At 44.9% G+C, this 13,819-nt stretch overlaps 1 protein-coding gene and 1 pseudogene across 1 annotated transcript in view; one reads left to right on the forward strand and one right to left on the reverse strand.

The window, feature by feature from the left end:
* Positions 1-2,705: 2,705 nt before the first annotated feature.
* The window catches only part of PRUNE2 (prune homolog 2 with BCH domain), a 244,680-nt gene continuing 233,566 nt past the window's right edge, over positions 2,706-13,819 (forward strand). Inside the window, exon 1 of the mRNA XM_053656368.1 lies at positions 2,706-2,798. Coding sequence (XP_053512343.1) covers positions 2,763-2,798 — 36 coding nt within the window. The 5' untranslated portion in view covers positions 2,706-2,762. The remainder of the gene's footprint in view (positions 2,799-13,819) is intronic.
* LOC119052110 (40S ribosomal protein S4, X isoform-like) lies at positions 9,001-9,785 on the reverse strand (annotated as a pseudogene).

Raw genomic sequence — 13,819 nt, forward strand, 5'->3', positions numbered from 1 at the left:
GGGGAAGGTAGAAGAAGAGAGTGAGGGGGGAATGTGACTAGAGAAGAATAGCCAGAGATATGCAGTATTGTTGGTTTTGAAGATGGAGGAAGGCAACATGACTGGAGGAATGTGGGATACTTCTAGAAGCTGGAGAAGGAAAAAAAAAAAGAGGATTTCCCCCTAGAATCTCCAGGAAGGATTGCAGCCCTGCTGACAACTAAAATTCTCCTGGTGGCAGACATCTGACCTGCGGAATTGAAAGATAATAAATTCCTGTGGCTTTAAGCCACTGAGTTTGTGATAATTTGCTACAGCAACCTCAAGAAACTTTTGTAGTATAGATGGCCAGGTCCTCAAGGTTTCATGGGGGAGGTAAATCTTGAGAAATGTTTTCAAGGACATTGTCAGTGGAGAAAAACTCCAAGCAATGGATGTTGGAATTTGAATCCATTAGGGAAAAAAAACCCACAACAAACACCTTAGGAAATCTCAGTGTTGCATAAGACTTACCCAGCATGCTGAAAATCAAAAGTCAGAGGAATAAAACAGTATTTGCGTGATTGTCCCTAAGTCCCCAATAGAGTCAGAGGCAAGGGATTCTTGGGAATTTTTCTCAGGAAAGTTACTTGAATTGTAATCACTCATAGATTTAAAGGCTGATAAAACACTAGTTACCTGCACGATTTTAAACTACTTAAGTCAGCAAAGAAACAGATAGAATCTTCTGCTTCCACACAGCTCAGCACCTGAATGCAAACGGCAGCTTAATGCTCCTATTGCCCTCTTTAATCAGGTCTCCAGACTGCAGATTCTTTTCACTGGATTCTACTGGATAAAAAATAATTGGATAATCACTCTGTCATTCTTTCTCTCTCCGCCTCCACCACTGTCTCATGTATACACACACTAGAGAGAGAGCAAGAGAGAACAAAAAAAAAAACCCTTCCATACATAAATTTGTTTATTAAAGTATATTTACTGAGGATCTGTATATGACATGAATTGTATTAGGGATACATTAATGAATCAGGCAGACAAGTCCTTATTCTCATGAAACTTACAGCCTGATCGAGAACACAGGCAAATAATAAGGCACTTGACTGTAGAGTAGAAAGTATAGGTTGCTATGACAGAACATGGAAGGGGCCTGGGGGGGGGGAAGGGAGGAGTATATCAGAGGTTTCCTGGAAGAAGACAACTTGTAAGCCAGCCATTTTCAAAGAGTGGCACCTGGATCAGAAATATCAGCAAACCCAGGGAGACTGTTAAAAATGGAAATTCTCAGGCCCATTAAGACAAACCTATTAATCCTGGAATTCTGGAGTTAAGTCACAGAAATCTTTGTTTTAATAGACCTCTACGTGGTCCAGATACATCCTAAAGTTTGAGAACCAGAGGATCATACCTGGGCTGCACATTGGAATCACTTGGAGCACTTTCACACCTGACTGATGCTGTGGCCCCACCCTTAGAGGTACAGATTCAGTTGGTCTGGGAACCAGTATTGTCAAAGCCCCAGGTGGTTATGATATAAGTTTAAGGTGCAGTCAAGGTTGAGACCACTTCGCTAAGCTGGCAACTGAAACTTGTGTTATCCAAGCAGTGTGGGCCGGGGACAGGGCAAAAAGGCTGTTATAGGCAGATGTGCAAAGGCCTAGATGTAAGAGAAAGCCTGAAGTGGTATATCTAGTGAAATGATAACCCTAGAGAGCACACACAACAAAACTCTATGGTTTATAAGGTCCACAGCTATATATTTAAGCGCATATTGCAGTAATTAAACTTTAAGGCACATAGAAATCATCTGGGAATCTTGTAGAAACACAGACCCCTGTGCAGTAGGAAGGTGCTACTGCCCCAGCTTCCCCGGAACGAACATGCCAGAGAGTGGTGCAGACTGCAGAGGGACGTATCTGTGCATCAGCCCCAGGGCCAACACACAGGGATCTAGTTAGAGTGAACTGCAGATACCCTTTGCTGGGTGGGTATGTTTTGAGGCCAAGGAGGATGGATGCAACCTTGCACAACCTTCCAGCCTGCTCTTCTGATTATTTTCCATCAAGGTTATACTGCTTTTAGCTCAGCAGTAACAGTCACCCCCCCCTTCGTTGCTCCCTCCCCCGCCCCCATCTAGCTGAGTGCATCCCTTGGCTAGGCCAGCAGAACCAGCTCATTAGGTGACCGCTGGAGCGCTCTTTAACCTGCCAGCTAGCCAAGGGGTTGCTGGCTAAGGAGGGGGTCTCTCTAGGGGACCTCTTTCCCCACTCTTTCTCTTCCCACCTTCCCCCGGCTGATAGAGTGCCTGCAGCAGAGCTTCCCTCTGCAGCAGCCCCTTTCACTTGGCTCGCACTTCTGGGCGCTGTCCATGGTTGCAGCAGCTTTAGGCGCACCACGTCAGGAGGCCGCAGCAGGGCCCTGCGATTGGCCGAGGTGCCCCTGGCCATCCCCCAACACACCCGCCCCCGGGTCCTGGTGGTGAGCTCCGGCCCCGTAGGCGCGTGCCAGCGGGCTGGCGGGGCGCGCCTCGGGTCTCTCGCAGGCACACCCACTTTCCTTAATAGGGCAGAGTCCTGCTCGGAGCAGGCGGTGGAGCTCAGGGGTGGGGCTGGGAGCCCTGGGACGCCGCGGCGGAGGGGACAAGCGGAGCCTCTGCCGCCTCCGAGCGGCAGGAAGGAGCAGCTGGTCGCTGCGCCCCAGGCGGCCACTACCCGGAGATTCCGCTCCTCTCTCCCGACCGAGATCTTCCTCTGCACCCTTCCGGGTAAACCTCTCGCAGCGATATGGAAGAATTTTTGCAACGCGCCAAGTCTAAACTGGTAAGTTGAGGAAGCAAGGCTGTGAGTTGTGTGTGCCTGTGTGCGCGCGTGCGTGTATGTACGTGTGTGTGTGTGTGTTCTGATGGAGAAGAAAGGGCATTGCTGTAGAAGAGGAAGAGATAACTTTGTCATTTAGTTGTCAGGGTATACGGGCTGTCCCCTGGAAAAAAATCTCTGGAACTCTGGTGCTTATAGCAAGCAGCCTGTCTCCAGAATTCTCCCTCAAGCCAGACAAAATGCCGAGCTGGGGGCGGTCAAAGCCTGACTCAAGTTGGGTGCTGTGTGTCCAGTTTTGGTACCTTGGGCCTGAGATCGGAGAGAGGCAGGTCCAGCCAAATCTGCGTTGTGCTCCCGAAGGCTAGAAGATGAATGGGTGTGGTGCTCCTTGGGAAAAAAAGAGCCCAGCCTCTGCAGATGCGGTACATGTAAGTGTGGAAGGAAAATAAGAATCTCTTAGATGGACACACTGGGGTGATTGCTGGGGGGCAGGGGGTGGGGGATAAAGGGATTACATGGTAATGGGAATAAATACAATAAAGATGAAAAAAAGAATCTCTTAGAATTGGCTTTAGCTGGAGGGGTGGTAAAACATAAGTGAGGAAGTCCGAGTGTCAGCGAGGAAGGACACGTGCCAATGCGCAGTTTATACAAACACACCACACTCAGAGCTTGCTCCATACCCGCCTGTGAGCCGTGTGTCTCTCCGGTCGCTGTTCGGATCTGTAGCACAGCACAGAGAGAGAAGGGGAAAGCCCCAACTGTTGCTGGCCGTGTGGGTTTTGCCAGACTGTTGTTCTCCTGGAGAACAGCGTGTGGGCCAGCTATGTTTCACTGTTTCGTTGTACAAAGAGTGAACCAAAATTTCACTGTGCACAGTGACAGTTGCTATATATTCTGGAACAACAGATCCTAACAGTTTCCTAATTCTGAATTGTTTTGGCTCTCCTGCGTAGCAGTAATAAACATAATGGAAATATTTCCGTTTCGGCACTTAAAACAAAAGCCTCTGCCCTTTTAGTAGCAAGATCTTTAATGAACAGTGAAAGCACCTTTTATGGGCCTGGCATAGGAGGAAATGCATAATTTATGATGCCTTTAACCTTTAAACCTTAGAAGCCAAAATATAAAGTCTGCATTAAGGTGATTCTAAATCACAAGGCAGGGTATTTGCAGGCTTGTTTCTCTAACTCACCCTGGAACAACAAAGGGAGTGAAGAGGCAAGTGTGATTCTTACCATGACTTAACTGTGAGTACCTTTTAAAAGACCATTTAAGTTGACTAGTGCTAGTATAAGTACTTTGTTTTCTACCACAAGCCTCCCGGAGAGTTGAATGTTTGTGGGGATTTTAGAATTGAGAAACTATGTGACCTTTTCTGTGTTTATTGCTGACCCCTCTTTGAGTTCTATATGAGCACATGGAAGGAAAATGCAGATTGCAGAAACTCACTGGCGTTTCTGATAGTACAAGAATGCTCTGTGTTCTTTGCCTAATAATGAGTGAGAGATGGTCAAAAAGGAAGGTCAGTTTTGGCTGCTTATTTATTTATTAATTTTTTTGTGGATGAAAATAAATGGTGATCAATGGTAAATGCGGTTTTAGACCCCACCTATACTCGACGTCCCTTATATTTAACAATAAACATTTAGATCATGGAGGGTGAGCAAGAGGTTTGTCTTATTTCTGAAGAGCAATTGCTGTAATGAAAAAGTCCCTATTTCAGAGTAATCAGTTGAAAGTCATGTGTAAGTTTATTTACTGAATCCCTTCATTAGCTGAGCAATTGCTGTACATCATTAAAAAAATAAAGACAGGAAAAGGAAATGGTTGTTTGAAATACTGTTCCCAGTCTCCTGCTTTAGCCAGAAGAACAATTACCGCTAATTCTGTTTTTTTTTTCTTGGAACAGGTTTCTCATTAGAGATCGCAATTAGTCTGTCACAGTCAGCCGCGGCAGAGGTGGTCTGGTGACTGTTAGTGCCACGTTTTCCCCAACAAACCGCATGTTCTAGGTACAAAATTTTTACTTCACATGCAACATTCAACTATTACAGTAGATAAACTTTAAGAGGACAGATTTGTTTAAGAGAAAAAGATTAAGTCAATAATTATGGCATTCATTTGTGAGTTTATTCATACAGAAATGGCAGAATTTAAAAAAATTAGTTTATACTTTGGGAAACATTTTGAGGAGGAGGAAATCATTGTGCTGGTTTTCATTTAAGCTTTATTAGACCAGAATTAGGGAGAATTTATGCTATGTGTAAGCAGTTTTCCATCAGAAGTCAATACAAATCTATCTATATGATACCTTAAAAAAGTCTAACTGGCAGACTTTTTTACCTGTTTTTTTACCTTTTTTCTACCTGCTTCACTTCTTTGATGTTCTGTAAGCGCAATAGATATCGTTGAATGGTTTGAAGTAATTAATGTCCCTTCCAAAGACTTACTGTAATCTAATCACCACCCAAGCTAGTTAATTTCAACAAACCAAAGAAATTTAAAACTCCAAGACTGAATTGCTATTAGCCATAGACAAAATCTCCAATCATCAATCTTTGGGGACTTGATTTGTGTGCTTTTCAATCCTAACCAGGAACATTTATTACCCATCTGTCACTGGAAGGGGAGAAGTTCTCCCATTCTGGGCCAGGTCTGTGGGTGGAACAGAAATCTTAGAAGCAGAAGAGATGCTTTTGAATTTTTATCAGGTATTTAGGATATTATTTTTGTTGAAATTGGGAGAGCTCTCTTTTTGTTCTATTTATCTTCCCAGTCTGGTTTTTCAAGTCCTTAAACTGAGGCAGATTCACTGATATAATCCCATCCCTCTTTCCCTAAAACTTCGATACCACCCTTCATTCCAGAGAATAGGTAAAGCAGATCAGAAAAGGGGGAAGTTAACCCCAGGCATGGCTTCAGAGGGATCTCCCCTCCTGGAGCTCTAATGCTTCCCTAGGGGCCTGCCTCTGACTTGTCAGGACAGGCCTAGGTGCCTGGAACTTCTTTGTAAAAAAGAATAACCTTGGCTAAAGGTGGAGGGCAGCAAGGGAAGTAGTCTCTCCTGCCATGCAGTCTGCAGAATTATGGAGAGGGAATTGACAGAATTATTGTGAAAACAATCAGAACAGTGGAGTAAGCAGTGGGAGAGCTGAGCTAGACCCCAAGGCAGTTGGGGAGGTAACCAAATCGAAGTTTGTTACCTTCATACATTATTTCGTGCGTGAACTCAGCTAATTCTGATCTGAAGACACATTTTCTTTCTTGCCACTGCCCACCTGGCTTTTCTTCCACCTGCCTATGCTGAGCTGGAATAGGGACAGAGTTCAAACCCTGTAGTTCCAGGTCTGCCCTTAAGTTTAAGCCATGCCTTTCACCTTGGTTATACCAGTTTTATGGTGGTGTCTTCATCATTCTTGGTTACACTGTTTCTATGGTGAGAGAAATTGAGAGCTTTCTGCCCTAGGCTGTAGTTTAGGAAATATCCTCCATTTCATAGTGACCAGCTCAGAAAACTATTCAGGATAAGACAACCTCATGATGGCAATAAACAACTGAAGTTCTTATGAACGTTGGGAGGTGGGAAATGAGGTAAATGGGAACTCAGAACCCCGGGGCTCTGGTTGGCAGGAAGCCAGGGTCCCTACACTGGGTAGACCGGCTGCTGGCTGCTGAGCCTCTCCCACTGCCCAGACTCCGCCTGCTGATGCAATTGAAGCAGCTGCTCCAGGGTGGGAGGTGCCGCAGCACACATGCCCCGAGTTGTAGGTCATGAGCCCGCTTTGTGTGTGAGTGTGGTTGTGGCAGGAGAGTCAGCTGCCGCCGGATGGATATGGGGCATATTAATGTCTTGGGAATGCTGTTTTCAAAGACAGGGTGGGGACTGGATCACCACTATGATCTGGAGAATGCACCTGCTACTTCAGCAGGGACAACTGCAGGTGAAGGGCTCACATCTGCAGTGGGTATTGGTCAACATGGGCACTTCCACAGAATAAAAGTTCTGGGTGACCTGCATGTCAGTTTATACTCTGTGGTATGTGGCATAGAGACAAGAAAATGCATTCAAAACTCTAAATGAACAACCACATTAGAGTTTATAGAGATGAAGTTTAAAAAAAGAATGAAAAAGACTGCGCCATGTCTGCAAAGTAATCAATCATCTTGATTGGAAGTTGGAGGAATATATTCTTCCTGATTTCCTTAATGGGAAGAAGGTCACACGTGTCAATAAAAACATTTTTGAAGTGGAAGTTCCATGCCTTTCAAAGGGCCGCTGTGGTGAGGACTAGCAATAATGGAGATGCTGGCAGAGCAGTTTCTCTTGGAGAGCTGAGGTCATTCTGATCACTGTCCACGGAACCAGGTCCCTCCCCATCTTAAGTGAGAGCTGGTGCATTTGAGACGGTGCCAGAGCATCCTGAGCAGGAACCTCAGGAACCCAAAGCACTTCTGTGTATGTGGCACCTCCCACTTAGGTTCTGGTGAGAGAAGAGCCCTTGATTGCTTTAGTCCTGGAGTCAGCTTGGCTTCTCACTGCCTGAGCTCTCACACCGTCAGCTGTGATTGTCCCAGTCTCAGGGCCTGCACAGAAGACCCAGACTTTTTCTGTGTAAATTTCAGAGTGGACTGCTCTGCCTCACAGGTAAAGAATTGGTCACTACCATCCAGATAGCACCTTGCGTCTTGAAGGATGTGATCAGGTGAGGACACCCTTTAATCTGTGACTTGGGGAATATATATTATGTTAACTAGGTACAAAAGTAACAGCTTTGGTCGTGTGTAGCATTTATCCGGGCCGATATTAACATCATATTGGGTCTGATGTACCTCTCTGGGGAGCTCTCTCTCTTAAGCACTGGTGCCTTGGTGATGGACATATCACTCTTCCCTCACCTCCACTCCTCCCTGGAGGGCTAGCTGAGCAGAGAAAGGGGTGAAGGAGGAATATAGGTCTGAACGAAGGCTTCAAAAGGGGAAAGAATATCTGAGGACCAGAGAAGTAAAGTGTATGGTTTTGCCTTAGTCATTGGTTCTTTTTGCACGCTGGGGTTTGTGGGAGAGTCATGGAGTTTGGAGTCTTTGAAAAGAAACTGGGAGGGGCAGGGCTGGTATATTCACGGGGCAGCATTCACAGGGATTTTGATGTACAGTCTTGGGTCCCACAGTCGCCTACTCAAAACTTCCGGCAATGTCCCAGATCCATGTCTATCTGAGCCCTGTGGCTTTGGGCTTTGCTTTCCAGGGAAAAAGAATCTTTCTTTTTAAGGGTCTTGGGAATTTAACTGGGCACTAGATTGACCAGGAAAAGCAGACCCTTAAAGGCTCGGTTAGAAAAACTAAGCTAATAAAAAAGCTGTGGGTTTTTAATACGGAAAATGGGAAAATGATACCTATTTCACAGACTTGCTGTAAAGCAAAGTAATGTACCTGCAGCACCATAGCATGGAACCTAAAATAATGGTTGCTCTTCTCCATTTGCCCCCAAGTTGGTCCTTTTGTTCAGTTTTTTATCTCAGTGAATAACATTATTATTTATTCAGTTTCTCCAACTGGGAATTTCCTTCTCCTCTGTCCCTTCCCCATCTGTCACATTCCAGATACCACTCAATCATCCAGGTGGGAGCAATGGCCCGCTAACCGGTTGGTCTCCTGCAAACCACTCTCTGACTGGTATGAGGTAGGTCACTTTGACAGCCTCTTTCACACTTTTCCCACCTCTCCCTTAAAACCTCATAATCACTTTCCTTTGCTCTTAGGAGAACAGACAACGCTCTTAATTTGGCCCTGGACTCTGGCCCAGTCTGCTGCCCAGTTTCTATTGGCTTTTCCGCCAGCCCCATGTTGGCTTAAATAACTCCTACCTCTTCTGATTAGGTAAAGAAGAAGGGATGACTTTGCTAAATGATCCCTCCTTACCCCACCTGCCCCATTTCATGAGTGTAAGTCAGGTGTTATTTTTTTTAGCATACTTATCTCAGCTTGTCATTATATCTCTGTTAGGAATGCTTATTTGATTAATGAGAGTAGGGCCAGGGTCTTTGTCTGGTTTTGCTCATCATGGCATCTCCCAGGCCTAGCGCAGTGCTTGAAGCTCAGTAAGTAGTGGGGTTTTTTATGGGGGGGGGGGGAGGCAGTGAATCATGCCATATTATCCTTAATTAAGTACAAAACTTTCCAATCATGTTACTTAGAGATCATTTCACTTACTGCTCTGTTTGGCCGCCCATCTCTTGTCTCTCTCTTCAGCAATGGTGAGGCAATAGCTTTTCCTCAGGAAAGAGAATTACATGGTTTATTGTCTTTTCAGTAATAAAAACATTAGGGAGCTGGGTGGCAAAGCTGTTGCCATTGGCATCGTTTACCTGAACCACATCAAAAGAACCCGGGTGTCTCTTTCTGTTGGTGATCACACCAATTCTTCCCAAGTTAGCACCTCCCATTACCATACACAAGTTAACAGTATCAAACGTGTTGAAATCAGTAATCTACCCAGTTTTCAAATCAATCTGAACGGTGTGGTTTCACTGATGAAAGATCGGGGTAGCAGATGGTGCGAGCATCGTGAGTCACCAGATGAGGGATGTTTTTTGTGTCTACAAAGATCTTTCTTATTTTGCACAACTTGTACTTGGCCTTCTCAGGTGAAATCCGATAAATAGCAAAGCCACCCTTGGTGTCATAGACCAGATGGAAATTCTTTACTGTCTTATCAGTGCTGATGACGTCCATAAAACCACCAGGGCAGGCTGTATCAGTTCCGACCTGGACATTAATCTTACTGAACCATTGCACGCACGTCTTCCTTATTCATCGCCTGTCAGGGCAGATTTAAGTCTGTTCCTTAGGAAAAGATGTGGAGAAATACTCTCTCAGTTTGTGGGGATGAGTCAATGGACGAGGGGAAAACACACCGAATAGTTTATCCAGCATCCAATGCTTTGGAGCTGCTACATGCTTCAGATGCTTCTTGGAACTCTGAGCCATATTGCACTAAGCACAAAGAAGAGCAAAGTGGTTTTAGACTGAATGAAGCCATAAGTCTTGCACAAAGTGTGACATATGGTAGTGGCTCAATAAAAATGAGTAAGCGGATGAACAGGTATGGACTCTTAGAGGTCTGAGTCTGAAGGGGGGCTGGTGACAGTGTGCAGAAATCCAGGCTGGTTGATTAGAAAGAGGTGAGAAACATTAAGGTCAAAGTGCCACACAACACTTCGCACATAGTATGCACTTTGTCCTATATGTTACTGCAGAATAATGAGGCTAGCTTTTATGCAGGACTGGGCGGAATATATATGTTCTTGAATATACTTTGGCAACAAGTCTTATCTAGTTCACAGTTCATATATTCACATTTGAGAATTAGTGCTTTCTTAGCAATATATCATGCAGGGGAATAGAAACAAGGAGCTGAAAGTAGACATCAATAAATCAAAATCACATCTGTGTCATCGTCCTTTATGGCTGGTGACTTCCCTGGGAGCACACATTTCTACACCTGAGCCCCTAACCTGGTAACCGTGAAGCAGCCTGTAGTCAAAGTTGCCAGCCCTAATAGGAAGATTCAGGACGTGCTCAGAGAGCACTTTTGGATTTGGAGGAACCTTGGAGATCCTGTTTTCTTCCTCTTCACTCCTTTGCCTTAAATGCCATTTGGCATGGTGGCTAATAGTGTGGACTCTGGAGCCAGCCATCTGATCTCAAAGCCTGACATTGCCATTTTTACTTACTGCCAGGCAACTTCAGTTGAGCACACTTTGCCGTGCCTCGATTTTCTCATCTGTGAAATGAGAACAATAACAGCACCCCCCTTTTAGGGCTGTTGCAGGTATGCATGTACTAAGATGCTAATATGTTCTCCATCCATAGTAATAAAGCTTGAAAAGCCAGTGATGGAGAAGAGAACCAGAAAGCCCTGTTTAGAAACAGGGACAATTCTTACCTCCCCGTAGTTCAACTAAAATTTGTTGAATGTCTGCCTTAGCTCTAGGAAATACAGTTTTACACTCGGTGCCCACACTGATCTTGTGAGGTAACTAGTATTTTCCTTTTGCATTTGAGGAAACTGAGGCTCAGTGAGGTTCGCCCAAAGTTTCATAGCCAGTAAAGAGCAGAGCCAGGCTTTGTTCCCAAGTCACCTGTCTCCAGTTCCAGGATGCTTTCTCTTATCCATAAGTACTTCTTCTCAACAGAGGTCCTGGAACATTCAAATTCTTTCCAAGTAAAAAGTGAACAATTTCACAGGTTAATAGGAGGGTTGAAAGGTAAGTTCACTTTGACCTAAGAGAAGTTCATTTCTCTGTGCTGATTGTTTTATATTAAAAACCCTCAGACAGCCCTGACTAATGTGGCTCAGTGGGTTGAGCATCGTCCCTGCAAACGGAACGGTCATCAGTTCAATTATCAGTCAGGGCACAAGTCTGGGTTGTAGACCAGATTCCTAGTTAGGGGTGTGTGAGAGACAACCAGTCAATGTTTCTCTCACACATCCATGTTTCCCTCTATCTTTTTCTCCCTCCCTTCCTTTCTCTCAGAAACTGAACCAGTCAATCAAATAAAACCCCTCAGATTACTAAGTAATTAACCAATATGGAGAACCTGCTATGAGAATGATATGGTGCTGGGCTGTCTATGATTTGGTGAAATAAATTGGGAGCATTTTCTCACTGTATGCTCATGTGAAGGAAAAATAAGTGACTAATAAGTTACTTGGGAAGTAGAATATGTAACTAACTTAAGAGCAACCAAATATATTGTGCATATTTAGTGAATTTCAAATAGTAAGAAAGCAGTTTTTTTTCCTAAAAAGTTAAAAGTTGTCCCTTATTTGCCATCAAGTTTGTGAGCACATTTTTGGTTTTACAGATTTCTTCATTGTTGTCACTCTCTTGCTGAAGGCTAGAAGGATTACTTTGAATGACTGATTGATTGTAAGGTGGGTGAGCTCACCCCAGGTGACACAGTTGGCAAGGAGAAGTGTTGGCTTTGGGACTTCGCTCTCAGCTGTGTGGACAAGTCCTCCGGCTTCATAGTGACCAGAAAATCACTGACTGTACCTAAGATGCACATGAAAGCAAAGAAAAGAGGGGAGAAATGAAAGAGAGAAGTAGAGGTGGAGTTGGAAGGGAAGTAGAAGGAAAGAGAATAGAGATTCTGGGGGAAGCACGTTTGAAAAATGGTGAGACATAAAAGAATATCCTTCCAAAGCCCAGGCTGGAACGAGTAAGTAGCAAGAGCAACAGTCGTGGGTCTGGAGTTCACTGATTTGTCCATGTTGGCCACCCCAGAGTCTGCTGAAAATGGAGAATTATGCAAGAGGCAGCTTTCCTTCAGGCAACTACAATCAATTAGTGAAAACATACCTTTACAGGTAGTTCTGTTCTCACAAGAAGATGTCCTAACTGTATTTCTGACCCCCTTCGTGAGATGATACCTGTCAATCATTCAGAGATTGCTAGGAGCACAGCAAAGACACAGGAATGTCAGCTGCACAACCGTAGTCATTGCTTCATTTGTGCTTTGACAAGCTTGGTTTTGCTCATGGGGAGGGGGGTGATGAGACTGTGATTGCTGATAACTCACAATGGAGGAACTGCACAAACAAAAAACAAAGCCAAACAGAACCCATGAGAAGCAGGTCCTCGGTAAGTGCCACTGCATCTGGTGTGGGGTAAATAGTCCTAAAAATTTGCACAACTTCTGGGCCCATAGCATCAGGGAGCTAAAGCCCATCCCTGGTATTCACAGTAATGATCCGGAATAATCAACGAAAAAGGGTCATTTAAGCTCAGTGTCCCATTTCAGGAGAAAGGTAGCATACTCAAGCAATTTCAGAAAAAAATTCCAACTCAGATAATTAAAAGAGAAAAAAGTAGAAAAGAAATTGTCACAGGGAAGCTAAGCTTTGGTTTGTCTAAAAACATCCCCTTGCATAGGAGACCTCATTCTTGGGTGAAACCAGATATGTGAAATGTCAGGGTTTATAACAAGTGAGTCAGTAGTCAGTCGGACAGTGACGGCGCTAGAACTGTGAGCCCGACATGGGGAGGCGTGCTCCGAGGCATGCACAGGACAGAAGAACCCTGCTCCCCACTCCCATTCCGAGTTCACAGCTAAACCTGGTTCCGGACTCCGCAGCAAAGCTGCAGTTGTGAGCCTGGGCCTGTGAAATGAGATCCCTAGCGGCAGGAGCGGGAGGGGCAGCCTCCTGATGGGCTCTGGATCCTTTGGAAGGGTTTTGTGGAAGGGTTCCCATTGACAGGAACCATTTCTTTCCTTCAGGTGAAAAAACAGGACTTTCAGAATGAGGGGCTTTATTTTGCTTTAAAAAAAAAAAAAAGGTCTGTTTGTTTTGCTGGGAATAATTGTCTAGCAACTTAATTAAAGGGCACAAAAGACCTGTGTGCATGCTTGCCTCTTGCTCTCTAAAATGGAAAAGAAGGAAGAGCGGTGGCAGCAGTTTCTCCTGCACATAGAAAGACCTTCACACTCTTCGTACACATATTCTCTAGCAAGTGGTCAGTGGTGCTGGCCACACTGGCACCTGGCTCTGGGAAGGCGGAAGTGTCAGAGCAGGTGGACAGATCAGCTGTTGCTGGCATGGGTACATCCGAGAGGACACGTGTGCAGCTGCTCCCCTGGGAGATAGTGACCCAGGACCCCTCTCTGCGGCAGCAAGGAGGCAAGTCTCTCTCTAGCCACCCCCACCCCATTCTCTGCTCCCATCTTCTCCCTGGTCCTTAGCAGCCTCGTTTGCTTTGTGTGCCGCATTTCCTGGCCAAAGTACCGGGTAAGATTCTTTCACTCTTTGCTGGCTACGATATAAACAGACTCCGAGAACACTGCCTTTCCCAGGTCAGGCTGGATTGTTTCAGGGTAAGGTGAGCAGTATTTCAACCAATACTTGCGGATTAATACAAGCTTAAACTTTATTTCAGGTTTTGTTCTATATTTTGAATGTTTGTCAAGATCATTGGGAGAAGTTTTTGTTTGTTTCTTTTTAGGTGGTGAACGAACGA

Source organism: Artibeus jamaicensis, unplaced genomic scaffold (genome assembly GCF_021234435.1).
Source record: "Artibeus jamaicensis isolate MK-2021 breed Jamaican fruit bat unplaced genomic scaffold, CSHL_Jam_final scaffold_1964, whole genome shotgun sequence".
Lineage (NCBI taxonomy): Eukaryota > Metazoa > Chordata > Mammalia > Chiroptera > Phyllostomidae > Artibeus > Artibeus jamaicensis.